General features: G+C 41.6%; 1 protein-coding gene across 1 annotated transcript in view; it reads right to left on the bottom strand.

Annotated features, from left to right (window-relative positions):
* Nucleotides 1-4,181: 4,181 nt before the first annotated feature.
* The window catches only part of SLC12A8 (solute carrier family 12 member 8), a 139,567-nt gene continuing 126,420 nt past the window's right edge, over nucleotides 4,182-17,328 (bottom strand). Inside the window, exons 12-14 of the mRNA XM_037815469.1 lie at nucleotides 11,962-12,022; nucleotides 8,032-8,478; nucleotides 4,182-4,293 (exon numbers count right to left, since the gene is read on the bottom strand). Coding sequence (XP_037671397.1) covers nucleotides 8,316-8,478; nucleotides 11,962-12,022 — 224 coding nt within the window. The 3' untranslated portion in view covers nucleotides 4,182-4,293; nucleotides 8,032-8,315. The remainder of the gene's footprint in view (nucleotides 4,294-8,031; nucleotides 8,479-11,961; nucleotides 12,023-17,328) is intronic.

The raw sequence follows: 17,328 nt of genomic DNA on the forward strand, positions 1-17,328 counted from the left end.
ACATCTCACCAACTCTGGTTTGGGGCTGCTCCTACTGATTAGAGCCTGATGCTGAAGAAGACTGCTAATCTCAGACTCAAGTCAGCCGAAAGCCTTTCCACCTGTGCTCCTCAAACTTTAGAGAATCACCTGAGGTGGTGGTGGTGGTGGGGAGTTTCTTAAAAAAAGGTGTGTTCCCCTTCCCCCCAAAAAAGTATGTCCCACAAATGTGTGTCTTACCCAAGAAAATCTGATTTAGTAGGTCTGGGGTGGGACCCAGGAATCTGCATTTTAGCAAACATCCCAGGTGATTTTTTTTAATTTCATTGAGCTGAAAACCACACATTTAGAATAAAGATGTTACTATTTCACCTCTGAAAGTGACTGTATGATGGGACAAGAGGATCCCCAAATTCCTTCTTGGAACTGCAGCCATTGGAGCCGGGTCCATCCCATTACTCCCAAGGAAAAGACAATCTGAGATTGGGTGTCATAGGGTAACATGAGTGATTTAAAACAGACATGAGGATTTTCTAGGGCACTGGGTTTATTCAGAAAGGTAAACTATTAGTTCAGAGAAGAGTATCTAGTGTTCTTCAGTCTATAAGAAAATCTTACAGATAATCACTCTTGGAACACTTCAGATAAACCATCCAACTGCAGTCTATTCCAAATCCAGTTTCCTTTCTTCCTGGCCATCCAAAAAATCTGTGTCCATTTCCTCCTTCATCATCCTAGAATACTCTCCTTCCAGCACCTACAAGCTGAGCTTCACGCTACTTGGGAAGTAATTGCTATCACCTAGTTTCAGTTTCGGACTCTAGCAAAACGGCTTTGCATGCACAGACATTCAATAAATTCTTACTGAGCTGTGAATAAAAGAAATCATGATGGGTTTGGGTGACTTGATAGGGCACATCAAGAATACTTAAAACCACAAATTGGGCTGATTTCTTATAAAAGACACATTCACTAGTGAAGATCTTTCAATCTGGTTGAGCAAAAAAAAAAAAGACCGACACACATGAATAAAAGACAGCATATGATCCAAAGCTACAGAATTACAGTCACTTGCTACACACACACACACACACACACACACACAATTTACAAAAAAACACATATCTAAATAAATGTTGTTCCTTCAAAATGAGCACATTGGGAAGCCTATAAAATCAGTCCAATGACTCTGCCAATGCTCAAAGTGTGATCTCATCTTTGGAAATGGCCTGAAGAATTAAGACTCACACCTCATTTTGTACCCCAAGAAGATGATTTCTCAGACTCGGTTCCAAATGATTTCTGGTGCTTCCCACAAATCTAGTGAAACCTCAGAGGACAAAAACTTGCCATCCATTAGAATATTCAAAGTCTCGGAAGGGAATACTGAACATGGAGTTACAAACATGTTTTCAGGCATGGCAGAATAGTTGGATGGAGTAGGTAATTTCCAAAGAAGACATAATCTCTGAAGGGGTGAAACTACTTACAGCCAATTGGGAGACTCACTCATTTGCCATCAGTAAAGAAGTCAATCAAGCTGTTCTTATCCTGTAGCTCAGTGGCAGAGACTGGCCGTGTGCACCCCAAACCTGGCTCCTCTTCTTTCTGAGCATGCAGCTGGACTGCATTTCCAAGTCTGTCTTTCATTAGCAATACCACGCTAATGTCTGGTTCTGGCCAGTGGAATGTGGGAGGAAGTGATAGGAGTCCTTTCAGGCTTGGTCCCCCAAACCTCCATGGAACCCTCCACATGCCCCTCTCTTCCCTCACCTGCCAGCTAGATGGTGAGAATCCAGGGAAAGCCTCCCACCTGAAGGAGCCCAGGCCCCTGAGTGAGAGCAGAGAGCAGAGAGCAGAGGCCTCTATTCCCTTTTGACTTGTATCACAATGTAACATGAGCTAGAAATAAACGTATAGTATCTAGTCACTGAGATATGGGGCTGTTTGTTACAGCAATAGACCCACTCTGACTAATACAAATACACTGAGCTAGACAGAGTTGCCCATGTAAGAAGCAGCTAAATTAAAATTTGACACTGCATTTGGAGCATCTGCCCTTGTGATTTTCAGTTTGGGATTCATATGTGAAACTAGATTGTTTTCTCTCTCATCAGCATCTTAACACATATGGGGTATGTCACATCTCGCCAATCAGCCCTTGAGAGCCCTCTTGCTGACTGCTGGAAAAGTGTCTGCTAATCCTTTTGAAGTGCCACCTGCCTTCTGGGCTTCCCAAAGTGAATCTGATGTGTACCACATGGCCTACATTTTAAGCCAGAACATCTTAAAGCCACCCTTCCTATTTGGTGAATCCAGCCCTTTTTTATATGGTGCCTTCTGTAATAGAGACAGTCATAAAATTGTGTGTTTATTCACACCCACATACACATACACACACACTGGTGTATATTTTACAAACCAAAACATGTAAACACATACACACAAAAGAATCCAGACTCCCCATTATTTTAGAGACTTTCACTTAGAGAACCACTTCTGCCTCCTTCACCTACAAGCCACTCCACCTCACTGAAAGTTGGAGAGTCCCCAACTGCTCGCCATCTTCCACTCACACACAGCCCGTCAGGGAACAGGAACAGGGTGCCAGCACTGACACTGCGAGAAAGGCTGTATTCCTGGAAGCACAGCCAACTGGGGACCCCTGGGGCTGGTGGGTCTTTCTTGCCATCTGCTTTGCCTCTCATTTGAATGTGACCTTCCCCCAAGAAGGGTACCTCGTGAAGAGTCAGGAGCTTAGGTCTCTACTTTCTGCCTCCAGCTGATAAACTGGTATCTATTTTTGCTTGTGAGTCTCCCCAAAGGAGCCCAGGAACATCTCCAAGATGCAAGGATGCTGAACAGAATGTTAGTTAGTACAGCTTTCTGCAATTCTGCTTATAGAGAAATTGCAAATAATATAAAATAACCCCCAGCCTGGTGCAGCTATATCAGATCCTTTCATCTTGGGCTCCGGTGTGGACACTGAGGGGATAAGGCATAGCAAGAACTGGGTTATTTGACCTGTGGAACTGGAGGGCAGGGTAGATTTCTTGGTGTCTAAGAACAATTCCTAAGGCTCTGGGAAGGGAAGGGAAAAGCCTGAGAGGAGAAGCAGCTTAAGGGACGGTGACCAAATGGATTTGATAAGGCTGTGGTGGGTGGGAGAAAGCATTTAAGGGTGTGGGTGGGGGGTGATGGTAATCAGGGGGCAACCCTGTCCTCTCTCCTTGCTCTGATTTGGGCATGCTGCAGATTTCCTGTTGGGTGATGAAGGTGTCCCACTATGTTTGTGGCTGACAAGACACAGTGTCGGCCTGCTGAAGAAACAGGACTCTGCTCTGCAATTCCACTGCTGTTCCCATGGTTTATTATTCTCCTGTGTTCCCCACAGTAAGTGTTAGGAAAACATCTTATGACACTCCCTCCACCTTTCCCTCTTCCAAAGAAATGTGTCTCATTTTTCTTGGTACTCACAACTTTACTTGGAGGCAGGTATAAATTATAATCTCCTTTTACAGAGGAGGAAATGAAGGCTCAGAGAGGTTAAGAAGCCTGCCCAAGGTCACAGAGCTAGTAAGCGGTGGAGCCAGGATTCAAAAAGAGATTTTGTTCCTCAAATCCCATGATGTTGCTGTTGCACCAAACTTCTCTCAAGTGAGCACACGTAAAAGTAGAAAAAGAGTTGTTCTGCCTTGTTCACCTTTGTTCCCTTGATTCAGAAGCCTTTCTACAGCCTCTAACAACCTAGTTCAAAACAAGCTTCCTCCAAGAAGCACTCAGGATTTCTTCCCCACTTGTCCCTCAGCACCCATTTTATCGTCTGGCTGCACACTGTGTTGCTTTGTCGTTGTGCTCCAGCCCTTACGAGCAGCTTCCCCCCAATCCACTCAGGGGTAGTGGGCAGAATTATTGCCCCCAAAGATGTCCACATGCTAATCCTTTTGCTGGATATGTTACCTTACACAGAAAAGGGACTTTGCAGATGTGATTAAATTAAGGATCTTGAGGTGAGGAGGTTGTCCTGTTTTATCCAGATGAGCTCAATCTAATCATGTGGGTCCTTAAATGCCAAAGGGGAGGCAGGAGACTCAGAGGAGACACGAGGACAGAAGCAGAAGGTGGAGTGAGGCATATTCTGATTGCTGGATGTGGAGATGGAAGGGGCGCCTGAGCCAAGGAGTGCAGGCAGCCCCTAGAAGCTGGGAAAGGCAGGGAAACAGATTCTCTCTTAGAGCCACCAGAAGGAACGCGGCCCTCCAATGCCTTGATGTGATCCCAGTGAGATCCATTTTGGACTTCTGACCTCCAGAACTGTAAGAGAATAAATTTGTGTTGTTTTAAGTCAGCAAATGCATGGTAATTTGTTACAGCAGCAACAGGAAATGAATACACCAGGACTGTGTGCCCTTGTTTTATCCCTGTCTGCACACCACTCCCTTCCCACTCCTGCCAGCTACTAGCACAGTAGGTGCTCAGCATACAGGATGAGCTCTGTGAACTTGCAGAATTCTCTGCCTGTTCCTTCACCTCTCCTCTCACTTGCTCTAATCTCAGGAGTGGGAAGACCCCCCTGCCCCTCCCTTCATGCTCTCCAGCAAAGAGAGTAGATCTGAAGCTGGATTTTTCCTGAGACTGGCGCATGCTAATTCATTACTTGCAGAGTCTTCTGACTGTAAAGACCAATAAGATTTTGAGTGGAGATTTTTTTTTTGTCATTCTTCGGACTTCCTTTCTCATTCTCATGGAGCACAGTATGATCCTTTGTGATCCGACCCTTGCCTACCTCTCCAGTTCTCCTGCCTGGCATTGCCTCACCCCGTATGTTCCTAAAGCCCTGAATTACTCATCCAGGCCCACCAAAGCATTTCCCATCTCCTTGCCTTTGATCCTATTGTCCTCTCTGTATGGAATGCCCTGCTCCTCTTCTCTGCCTAGCTAACTGTTTGGTCTCAGGCCAGGTATCTCCCCTCCAGGCAGCCCTCCATGACTACCGTCAGAGTGGGCCAGGGGCTCCCCTACCCATCCACAGAGACTGTGTCACTGCCCTCGCCGCTACTGAGGTCCCTTCTTCCGTTCTCCCCACTTTCCGCCTCTGCCAATGAAGAGGATCAAACTACTCCTTCCTCCACAGCCGAGGTAGAGAGATGACTTCCGCCCATCCCCACCCCACCTCATCTACGGGAGGGGAACCCAATCTTGTTGGCCAATGCTTGGGCCGCATTTCATCAGGGGCAGGGCTCTGCGTTGAAAGGTGATGTGTGGTGACACTAGACCAAGGTAATGTGCTTGATCTCTGTCCAGTGAGGCAATTAGGCTGTCTGGTCATTCTCTTTCTTGGTTCCAGCCCCTCATTCAAGAGTCTATGGGGGGATGGATTCTTAGATTCAAGAAGAAGAAAGTTAGATACAGGAGGCCTTGCTTCAACCTTCTGACCTAAGCTGCATTCTCTACAATAGCTCTGAACAGGTTTGCACTCTTCTTGTCCAGGTTTTAATACATGGACTGGCATATTGTTTCCCCTCCTTGTACATACTCCCTCAGTCAGAAACCTGGAGGGAAGGAAGATGAGAGAATCTGAACCTCTAACTTGCATACTGTTTTATGATTGGGCAGGATGCGCCCTATTGTATACCAGACTTGTTAGCATGACTCCCAGAGACATCTGAGAAAATGACCCCTGTTCTGGTTTCCAGCCCTGAATTCAGGAATACCCTAGGATTGGGCTGAACTCACCCTGAAAATCTGAGGGGAATGGCTGAGAGATTCATTTATAACCAAAGGTCTGTGACCATACTTTTACTGTATAAAGCTCTGAGATTGGTGAGGTGTGCCTGGTCCAGGTGACGTCGTCTCAGGCAACCATTCACAGATACTTGTGGAGCTGCTCCAGTTGTGGATGGATGGTTGGCTGAGAGATGGAGAGTAGGGTTGATGTGTGGATAGGTGGATGTATAGATGGGTGGGTAGGTGGGTGGGTGGATGGTTAAGTATATGGATAGACAGGTGGGTGGGTGGATGGATGGGTGGATCAATCAATAGACAACTTGGTCTGGAGGGAGGCATTCACAGTCCCAAAAGTCCATGTTGTGACCTCATTGACTTGGACATTACCACTACAACTGTGTACTCCTTGATCAAAATTTGAGCCAGGAATCTACCCCTGTCTATTTTAGAAAATGTTGCTGGTCTCACTGCTAAACTTTCTGACTGCTGATTTTTTTTGGTGTCCTTTTAGATGAGTAAACTTTGCCTGAACAATTCAGTAACATATGTGTCTCATCTTTCTGACAACCCTTACTTACTTCTAACCTTTTCGATATACTGGTTGTAACTGACAGCTCTCGTGCTACCTCGGATCCTGTCTTCTCCACCTGCCTCTGGGGCCTAGGCCCATTGTTCCATCCCAGCTGCCACTACAGCAACCAGTTCTGCGTGGGCTGCAGCCAATTTCATGCACACAAACCCAACAGCTCTCATGCCCACACTGGCAGCTGCTAGCTACAGAACATACAGAAATCATAAATGCTGGGGTGGTTAATGCCCCCTCGGGGCTCACCTTCGGCCAGTGGGAAATAGGAACCAACAGATAAATTTTGATTCTTTCCTGTCTCTGGAAAGATGGTCTTGAGACACAAGTGTTCTTATAGCCCTCAGAAGGTGGTCGTCAAGGTTAAGTACTCGGCTGAACACGATACTAGGTGGTTGCCAACTCAATGTTGCACTCTCCTTTCCTTATTTCACTCCTCTTTTCTCTCACTCCTGGCTTCCCTGGATGCACTCCCTAATAAAGCTGTAGCATGGAAGGTTCTGCTTCCTGGGGAACCAGGATAAGACCTGATTATTGCTTTCCTTAAATTTTTTCTAATGATGTTCAGAAATCTGGTATCTAACCAAAACTATATTTTGTGTACAGTAATCAAACTAGACCTAATATTCCAGGTGCGAATTTTAGATTTAACTTGTCCTTCAACAAGACCTTCCCACTCCTCATTCATTTTAAGCCCACTCCATCCAACAGGTCAGTGTTTCTTAAACTGTGGCCCAAGGACTCCCTGCATTGAATCACCTGAGGCCTTATTAATGATGCAAATTCCAAGACTCCACCCCAAACTTACTGAATAAAAAAGTCTATGGGTTGGGTGCAGGAGTCTGCATTTTTCACACGCATCCTTGGTGATGCTTAGCATAAGAACTTTTGAGAACCTTTACTACAGAAAAAAAGAAGTCAGAATTGCCCCTACAGTACTTTCTTCTGTGTCTCAGTGTTGAAACCACTGCCCCTGGGTGAGGTGCTAACTGGATCCGGGGGGAAGTGTGACGACCCCCAGTACTGGATGCTTCTGATGAATGCCACACTGAGCTCAGAGGGAACCAAAATAGCCCCGTCTCCTTGGCCCATTTATGCCACAAAACAGCTGCAAAAATGTTCAGAGAGTAGGGGACCACAGGTATTTCTGAGAACATTAGTCACCCTTAGGCAATTCATGGTAATTTAATTTTTTAATTAAAAAGAACTTCTCTGAACAATAATAGCTTACAAATGCAAGTACACTTTGATCCAGCAATTCCACTTTTGGGAATTTAGCCTACAGATATACTCATGCAATTGTACAAGATTATTTACTGCACAATTGATTGTAATAGCAAAATGTTGGAAACAATCCAAATATCCATTATTGTGGAACTGGTGGAATAAATTACAGCACATTCATATGATGGAAAATAATGAGGAAACTGTATATGTATTGAAATGGAAATGTTTCCAAGATAGATCGTTAAGAGAAAAAAGCAAGGGGCAGAACTCAAGTGTATAAGATGCTACCTTTTGTGTATAAAAAGGAAGTAAGACTCCACATTCCTATTTGCTTGTATATTCATAGAGAAATGCTGGAAGTATGTATAAGAACAATGGTTACTTCTGGCAGGGGATGAAAACTGAGAAAATAGGGTGGGAGGGAGACTTCTCACTATCTATATGTTTATACCTTTGGGTTTTGAACCATGTGAACATATTATGGAATTAAATAATAAGATAAAACTAAAAATAACCATTTATTGTGGCCTGCAGAACAAACATCTGGTTCTGGTTCTCCACTCCTGATGGTCTTGGTGTCCCATGTGGAGCTCTTCAGATGGGGTGCCATGCTTCAGAGGCCACCTCCACATCTAATGACTCCCCTGAGTTAGAGGGAGGGCTCCAGACCAGAACCCAGATTTCCACCATCTGGAATGGCAGTGGGAGGACGGGTCTTTGAGTTCCTTCCCAAGGAGAACCAGTTCCAGAAAGTCTCCAGGACTGCAGAGCAATCAGAGGTGCAGGCACAGGGATCTCTCTAGTACTGAGGCATCAGCTGCTCCCGACTCACGAAGGAGGAGTGGTGGTAGCGATCCCGAGTGGCGAAGTCTGTGTTCTCCTGGGTGAGCTGAGTCATCTCCATGTCAACCTTAGCTAGGGACGGTGCCAAAATGATCTGCTCCTGGTGGGATCGCAAGCTCCTTCAGCGAGAGAAACATGGAGAGTGGTCAGAAGGAAAGAGCAAGTGATGAATAGTGAAGATGTCTACTCTGCATAGAGAAATTATTGGCAAAAATGTTAGTTGTGATAACTTTAACATTATATAAATGTTTAAAACACGATTGTTGAAAGTTAGGGGTACAGCAATTTATGAACTCCAAGTATGAGAAGTACTGAGTATCAAATAAAATAAGGAGAGAGGGAATGAGATTTACCTTTCTTTAGTAGAAAAGTATAAAGCTGTACCCACCTGATGGTGGATCAACCACAAAGAGTTCTTGCCTTCCAAATGGCAACACATCTAGGTCTCCATAGCTGTTCTTTGCTTTTTTTGTCAAATGAAATAAAGGAATGGAGGAACTGGAAAATTGCGAACAGTAGAGAGTGAAACCTTCTTGTTGATTCATTGGAAAGAAAGTAGAATGAGGAAAGATCTCCATAGCTCAGGCTCACATAGCAAGCAACTGCGGGGCTGTTGACGCCACGTTGGCCTGAAGACAAAGGGCAAGTTGGGTAGAGATTCCATTGTAATTGAAGTCTCTGCAGACAACTAAGGTTGTAATAAACTGTTAAAGAAGAATGTTAGGGATACACGAGAAAGGGGCTAGAGGCAGAATGGAGTAAGGAAAGATGAGACTGGAAGTCAGGGTATCTGTAGAAGACAGATGGATATGGCTACAGCTCTGTCATTAATCAGCTTAGCCGCCTTGGGCAAATCTCTTTATCTCCTTGTGTCTCTATTGTCTCATCTTCCCAGACCCCTTCCAGTTCCTACAGTCTAGGTTGGGTCTAAATCATAATTCAGGCACAGATTTCCTTTTAAAAACTTACTCTAAAAGAATCATCTACTTTACTAGGAGTAAGGTTCAATTGTTTAAATGAGGAATATATTTAATAGTTGTAAAAAGGTAGACATCTAATGTTAGAAATCTGTGGAACTTATAAAGAAAGCTTCAACTGTCTGGCAAAACATGCCATATCATATGACTAAAGCATTGCAGCCGCTTGTGACAGCATATCTAAATTATATAGGTTGAGTTTTTCTAAGAAATGAATTAACTTCTAAAAGGGAGGATCTTCAAAAGTAAGGTTAGGAAGTGACAAAAATGCTAGTCAACATGTAAATGTTTTTGCCAATGTGTGTTTTTTCTGCTGATACTGTCTTTTTCTTTCTTTCTTTCTTTTTTTTTTTTTTTTTTTTGGAGAAACAATTATACTCTTCTGAGTTCAGGAAAACCATATACTTCACTTTCTAGTGTATAATGGCCTAAGAATCCTCACCAGAGCACTTGCTAGGGCTTCAAGAAAGAAAGCTTTCTTAAGATCATACTTCACATAGTTTATGCAAATCGTAGTTGTAACAGAGGAAGTTACAAAGCCAAAGTCCTCTACCCAAACACACTCCACAATAATATTCTGTTGTTTTGAAGGGTGTCTAGGGCTACAGATGGGGGAAAATGCCAAATGCAAAATAGAAAACACAACTACCTATTTCTACTTCTGCATGTATCATGGTTTCTTGGTCCTTATACCCTCCTGTATAACTGCAACAAAATATTGCCCAGTGGCCATGGGAAAGCCAGCAACTTTGACAGTGACTCAGCTGAGGTGGCCACCTCCCACTTTACAAGCCCACAGAGTCTGATACTTTTGCCATGAATGCAGTGGACTGAGCTCTGTTCCCACGAAAGTGCTGTCCTTCTCTAAGGATCATCTCCTAATGCATTCTTCTTTCCACATAGCACTGTAGTGACCTCAGAAGTAAAATCCCAGGAACTCAGAGAGGTGATGACCTCCCCCAGCCTTTTAGGCTTTAAAACTGGAAAGGACTAAAAATACTCCTGTAAATCAGATAAGGCTAAATACTCTCACCCACACAACACTCAGCTCCAGAATCTGTAGGCTGCTTCTACACCGAATCTATTTCTACTTGAACTCCATTTCCCCTCCGGAAAAAAAGGGGAAAAAAGGTTAGTGCAGGTGCACTATGACCTGAATTACCCAAACTTGGGTCTCAGGCTGGAAGACAAGCGGGGACGTCACTGCCTCCTTCCTTCACCCAACATTTAATCCGGCCCCAGCAGATGACAGGCAGCGCTTCTCACACACGACCCTCCCTCGCCGAGCTCCAGCTCCCTGATCCTCTCCCTGGTGGCTGCCACAGCCACTACTCCTGTTTCTTCCAAGCTCTAGCACCAAGGTGGCAAATAAGTTTCAATTCTCGTGCCAACTTGAAGAGATTGGAGGTGCTTGTGAGCGGTGGGCTTACAAAGGATTCTGGATACCTGCTACGGCGTGACCTTAAAAACATTGTGCTAGGTGAAATAAGCCAGACACAAAAGGACAAAGATTATGTGATTCCACCTATATGAAATATCTAAAATAGGTAAATTCGTAGAGACAGAAAGGAGATTAAAGGTGATCAGGGCTGGGAGGAGTGAGGAATGTGGAGTCAATGCTTAATGGGTACAGAGTTTCTGTTCGGGGTGATAGAAAAGTTTTGGTAATGGGTGATGGTGATGATTGCACAATGTTATGAATTATCCCACAAAAATAGCTAGAATTTATTATTTCCACAATAAAATCAATTTAAAGATTAAAAAATAAAAAGGATTCTGAACTTATATCTGGGATCAATAGGAAAGGGTCCCACAATCCATTAGCAATGTCTGGGCATGGGAGGTGGAGGCAAGTACAACCCAGACATCTAGAGCTTCAAAACCAAACAAAATGAAACCAAGTAACACAAATACTAAGTTGGGTTCTGCCTGGGTTTCACAGCCTGCAGCTTTGGCTCCTCGCTGATACTGAAAGGGGAGGGAAAGTGGGAGTCATTTCCCAGAATCCTGGGGCATTAAAAGGTGAGGAAGCAATGGCACTGCAAAGGGTGGAGGAGAAGGAAAGGATTAGGGATTCATGAAATCTGACCTTCTCTATGAGGCCTTTTCTGATTTTTCAGGAAGGTTCATTTTGTCCCTTTCCTCGTGTCTACCTTTCCCAATGGAGGTCCCACAGAAACACTCCCAGATCTCTACTTTCCTTCTGTGCATTTTCAGAACAGTCAGGTGTGACCTCTGAATTGAGACGGGAAAATGTGAGTCCTGGTTTAACATTTCCTCCAGGCTTTGATCTTGTGTATGAGTGTGACAAGGATAAGTAACTGGTGTGCCTTAGATGTGAACTCACCGGGAGTAGCTCTCTTGATTTATCACCCAGCAGTATCACCCAAGATTCTAAATAAAGCCTCTGTTTATGATGATTGAAGATAAGAGCCAGAGGAAGCTTCTGATGAGCTGAAGCTGGGGGGCTGGGTGTGGGAGGAAGCAGTGAGGAGCTAAGTCTGGGCTTCCTCAAGGTTCTCAGTTATCAGTGTTCCACATCACAATTCAGGCCCAAGCCCTTAGTCCCTCCCAGGACCCTGGGACACACATCCACCCTGGTATTGGCCCCAAATTGGCAGAGACCTGCAGGAGGGGATCAGAAGAGACTTCATCCATCTGAAAAAGCTGAAGTTGGAGGCTGATCCTGCAGGGAAAACATATTCGTAAATATCAAGGAAAGCTCTATGTATGCATCTAGAACCCCAGTTACAAATAGGGTGAATGCACATTCCCTGACACACACAGAGAATTAACACAAATATTTTTCTTTTTGTTAATTCATCCTAATACTTAACCTAACAACAATTCATTGTAAAACCTAACCTAACCAAATGACATTCAGCCTAACTAAACAGCAATTATTGTAACACCCAGTCCACTAAGGACTGAAAGGGGCATCTAACATGTTTTGTAACAGCTTTATTGAGATATAATTGACATGCAATAAATGGCATGTATTAAAAGTGCACATTTTGATGTGTTGACATATGTACACCACAAGCAAGATAATGAGCATGTTCATCACCCCCAAGAGTTTCCTTGTGTTGCTTCATACGACCTGCCTCCCACGCATCCCTGTCCTCACCTTCCATCCAAAGGCAACCCCTGATCTACTGTTACTATAGACTATTTAGCATTTTCAATAATTATATGTACATATATGAAATTATACCCTAGGTATTATTTTTGCCTGGTTTCTTTCACACAGCAGAATTATTTTGAGATTCATCCATGGTGTTGCATATATCAAGAATTTGTTCCCTTTTATTGTTGAGTAATATTCCATTGTATGGATATTCCATAATTTGTTTATCCAGTCACCTATTGATGAACATTTGGGTTGTTTCCAGTTCAGAATTATTACCAATTAAACAGCTATGACTATTTCACATTCATACAGCCATAAGCTTTCAGTTCCCTCAGGTAAATACCTAGGAGTGGAATGGCTGGGCCATACGGCAGGTATACATCTAACATTTTAACAAACTGCCAAACTGTGTTACAAAGTGGTTGTACCATTTTGCATTCCCACCAGCAGTGGATGAATGTTCTGGTTTCTACACATCCTAGCCAGCACTTGATAAAGTCAGCATGCTTAAATGTAGCCATTCTAAACAGATGTGTAGTAGTATCACATTGTCATTTTAATTTGCATTTCCCTAAATGATGTTGAGCATCTTTTCAGGTGCTTATTTGTCACTAATACATCTTGTTTGGTGGAACTGGTGAAGTGTCTATTTAAAATTTTTGCCCATTTTTTTTTTATTATTGAGTTTTGTGAGTTTTTATATACTCTGGATATAAATCCTTTATCAGACATGTGATTTGCTAATATCTTCTACCAGTCTGTGGCTTGCCTTGCATTCCCTTACCAGTATTTTTTTGAAGATCAGAAGTCCTTAATTTTGATGAAATCCAATTTATCTATTTGCCCTGCTTTTGGTGTTATATTTAAGAAATACTTGCCTAATTCACAGTTACAAAGGTTTTCTCCTATGTTTTCTTTTAGAAATTTCATAGTTCTAAGTTTTGAATTTAGTTCTAGGATCTATTTTGAGTTATTTTTATATGGTGTGGGGTATGGATCAAAGTTTACTTTTTTGCACAGGATTTCCAGTTGCTCCATAGCCACTTGTTGAAAAAACTATCCTTTCCCCACTGAATTGACTTTGTACCTTTTCTGAAAATCAATTGACTATAGATGTGTTAGTCCATTTCTAGATTCTCTACTCTGTTCACTGATCTTTCTATCTTGATTCCAGTACTGTGCTATCTTGATTACATTAGCTTTATAATCAGTCTTGAAATTGGGCAGTGTAAGTTCTCCAAATTTGTTTGTCTTTTACAAAGTTGTTTGGACTATTCTAGGTTTCTTTGCATTTTAGAATCTGCTTGACAATTCCTACAAAGAAAGCCAGCTTGGATTTTTATTTGGATTGTGTTGGATCTATAGATCAATCTGTGGAGAATTGACATTTTAAGAATACTGAGTCTTCCAATCCATGAACATTCTCTATCTCATCATTTATTTCTTTAATTTCCTCCTTAATTTCTTCTCAGAAATGTTTTTTACTTCTCCTTTTTTAGTCTGTAAATAAGGTAAATTAAACTGATTTTTTTTAAATTTTTAATTCAGTTTTATTGAGATATATTCACACACCCTACAATCATCCACAACATACAATCAATTATTCACAGTTGTGCATTCATCACCAAAATCAATTTTTGAACATTTCATTACTCCAAAATAAAATAAAATAGTAAAAAAAAATTTAAAAATAAAAACAAGAATAAAGATACAAGTAAAGGAGGACACCCAAAACATCCCATCCCCCATCCCCCTATTATTCATTTACTTTTTGTTCCCATTTTTTCTACACATCTGTCCGTACACTGGATAAAGGGAGTGTGAGCCACAAGGTTTCCACAATCACACAGTCACACCATGTAAACTACATAGTTACAGAATCATCTTCAAGAATCAAGGCTACTGGGTTGCAGTTTGACAGTTTCAGGTATTTGCTTCTAGCTACTACAACACACTAAAAACTAAAAAGGGATATCTATATAACACACAAGAATAACCTCCAGAATGACCTCTCGACTCTATTTGAAATCTCTTAGCCACTGAAACTTTATTTTGTTTCATCTCTCTTCTCCCTTTTGGTCAAGAAGGCTTTCTCAATCTGAAGATGCTGGACCCAGGCTCATCCCTGGGAGTCATGTCCCATGTTGCCAGAAAGTCACCCCTCCCTGAAAGTCACGTCTCATGTAGGGAGAAAGGTAATGACTTTACCTGCAGTGTTGGCTTGGAGAGAGAGGCCACATCTGAGCAACAAAAGAAGTTCTCTGGAGGTGACTCTTAGGCAACATTATAAGTAGGCTTAGCCTCTGCTTTGTAGTAACAAGCTTCATAAGACAAGTCCCAAGATAGAGGGCTTGACCTTCTAAATTGGTAGTCCCCAATGCTTGTGAGAATATCAGTAATTCCCCAGGGGGTGGGGGGGGGGGTTAATATTTCCACATTTTCCTAGTCCGTCAGAAGGGCTTTGCAAATGCATTTTTATTCTTTTCCCAGATTACTTTGGGATGTATGATGGTTTCACACTAACCTGTACAAACCAACTAGATCTCACTCCATATTTAAAATTCCGTGTATTTATGGTGTTTGAGTAAACTGACCGTACAAGTTAAATTATCTGGTGTGCTACAGAAAATATAGATTTTGCACTAAATAAACATATCTTCCTTTGGTCTCACATAAAATCTGAAGTTTTAAAACATGGTCAATATCATCCTTTACCCTTTAGTCTGACTTGCCTTAGTCCTAACCAGATCTACTTTATTTGTACCTCTAATTGAATTCTGAACTTTTTTTCAGCCTTTTTAACAGTTGTTGTATGGGATAATACTGACATTTATAGTTGCCAAACTAGCTCTGAGTCTCAGGCGTCAGGCAGATACTTGGAGTTCTAGGGGCAGACCAGGTTATACACAAAGAGCTCAGCATCTCAGAATTTAGATATAACCATTACAACTCAGGAACAGATGTGACTGCTGTAAGAGCTTACAATCTAGAAACCTTTACAATAAACCTTCCCCTGAGAATTTGTGCTCTCAGAATCAATTCTCAGAGTTTGCACATTATAGTTACTCCATATTAGTGAGGCATTATAATGTTTGTCTTTTTGTTTCTGGCATATTTCACTCAAAATGTTGTCCTCAAGATCCCCAGTTAGTTGCATGCCTGACAACATCATTCCTTCTTGCAGCTGCTCAATACTCTATTGTATGCATACACTACAGTTCACCATTCTGTTCATCAGTTGTTGTACTCTTAGGCCACTTCCATCCATTGCAAATCGTGAATACTACCGCCATAAACACTAGTGTGCAAAGGTCCATTTATATCCCTGCTCTCAGTTCTTTCAAGTATATACCCAATAATGAGGTTGCAGGATCTTATGGCAACCCCATACTTAACTTCTTGTGGAACCAACTCACTGCACTCCAGATGGGCTGTACCATCCTACTTCCCCAGCAACAGTGAATAGTTACCTCCCTATTGCCATGTTTTCTCCAGCACTTGTATCCCTCTGTTTATTTTTTCCCCTGCAATTTTGTAGAGATATATTCATATACCATACAATCATCCATGGTGTACAATGAATTGTTCAGAGTATCATCATATAGTTCACCACAATCAGCCCTTGAACACATTTATTACTCCAAAAGAATTAAAATAAGAATAATAAAAGGATAAAAGAAAAAATAAAAATAAAATAACAATAAAAGGGTCAGACAACAATGCTACCACCAAGAATTCCATAACCCTCCCTTATATCCCCCTCCTATAGACATTTAGCTTTGTTATATTGACACTGAGTAATTTTTTAAGCACGTCAAAGATTTTATTTTACACATTAATTAATAAGAGAACCAATAAGAGGTTAAAGTTTTCAAATAAGGATTTGACTTACAGAGATTTATATCCTCTAAGTAACAGAATTTATTTGCATTATCATGGACAGGAAATGTTTGCATTATTATCAATTTTCTACAAGTTAACTTTTATCTCTACAAAGCTGTAAAATGGCCTAGTCAAGGAAGTAGATAATCCATGAAGGGTCTGCTAGATTATGGCCAACATTCCATTGAAAGAACACTCAGTAATCTTTTGCTCATTTCAAAGTCTTCCAAAAATTTTCCTGACCAGTTATTTTTTAAAAGTTAAAGACATTAATTAATTTTTGAATGCTAAACCAACCTCGCATTCCTGGGATAAATCCACTGGGTTATGATGTTTTATCATTTTTAGATATTACTGGATGTAATTTGTTAAATTTTTGTCAAGAATTTTTGCATTCATGTTTATGAGGGCTATTGGGGTGTAGTTTTCCTGTAATATCTTTATCTGGTTTTGGCATCAAAGCAATGCTGGCATTATAATAATAAGTTGAGAAATATTCACCCCTCTTCAAATTTCTTGAAATTTATATAGAATTAGTATTATTTCTTCCTTAAATGTTTGGCAGAATTAACCAGCAAAGCCATCTTGGTCTAGAATTTTCTCTGTGGGAAGGTTTTTCTTAAATACAATTTTATTGAGATATAGTCACACACCATATAATCAATCCAAAATATACAATCAATGGCTCACAGTATCATCATATAGTTGTGCATTCATCAACACGATCAATTTTAGAACATTTTCATTTCTCCAAACTAAAGAAAAAAATAAAAATAAAAAAGAACACCCAAAACATCGCACACACTTTAACCCCTGTGCTGGTTTGAATGTATTATGTCCCCCAGAAAAAGCCATATTCTTTGATGCAATCTTGTGGGGCAGACATTTTAGTGCTGATTAGATGGTAATTCTTTGAGTGTTTCCTTGGAGATGCGCCCCTCCCAACTGTGGGTGATGACTCTGATTGGATAATTTCCATG

Source organism: Choloepus didactylus, chromosome 1, assembly GCF_015220235.1.
Source record: "Choloepus didactylus isolate mChoDid1 chromosome 1, mChoDid1.pri, whole genome shotgun sequence".
NCBI lineage: Eukaryota > Metazoa > Chordata > Mammalia > Pilosa > Megalonychidae > Choloepus > Choloepus didactylus.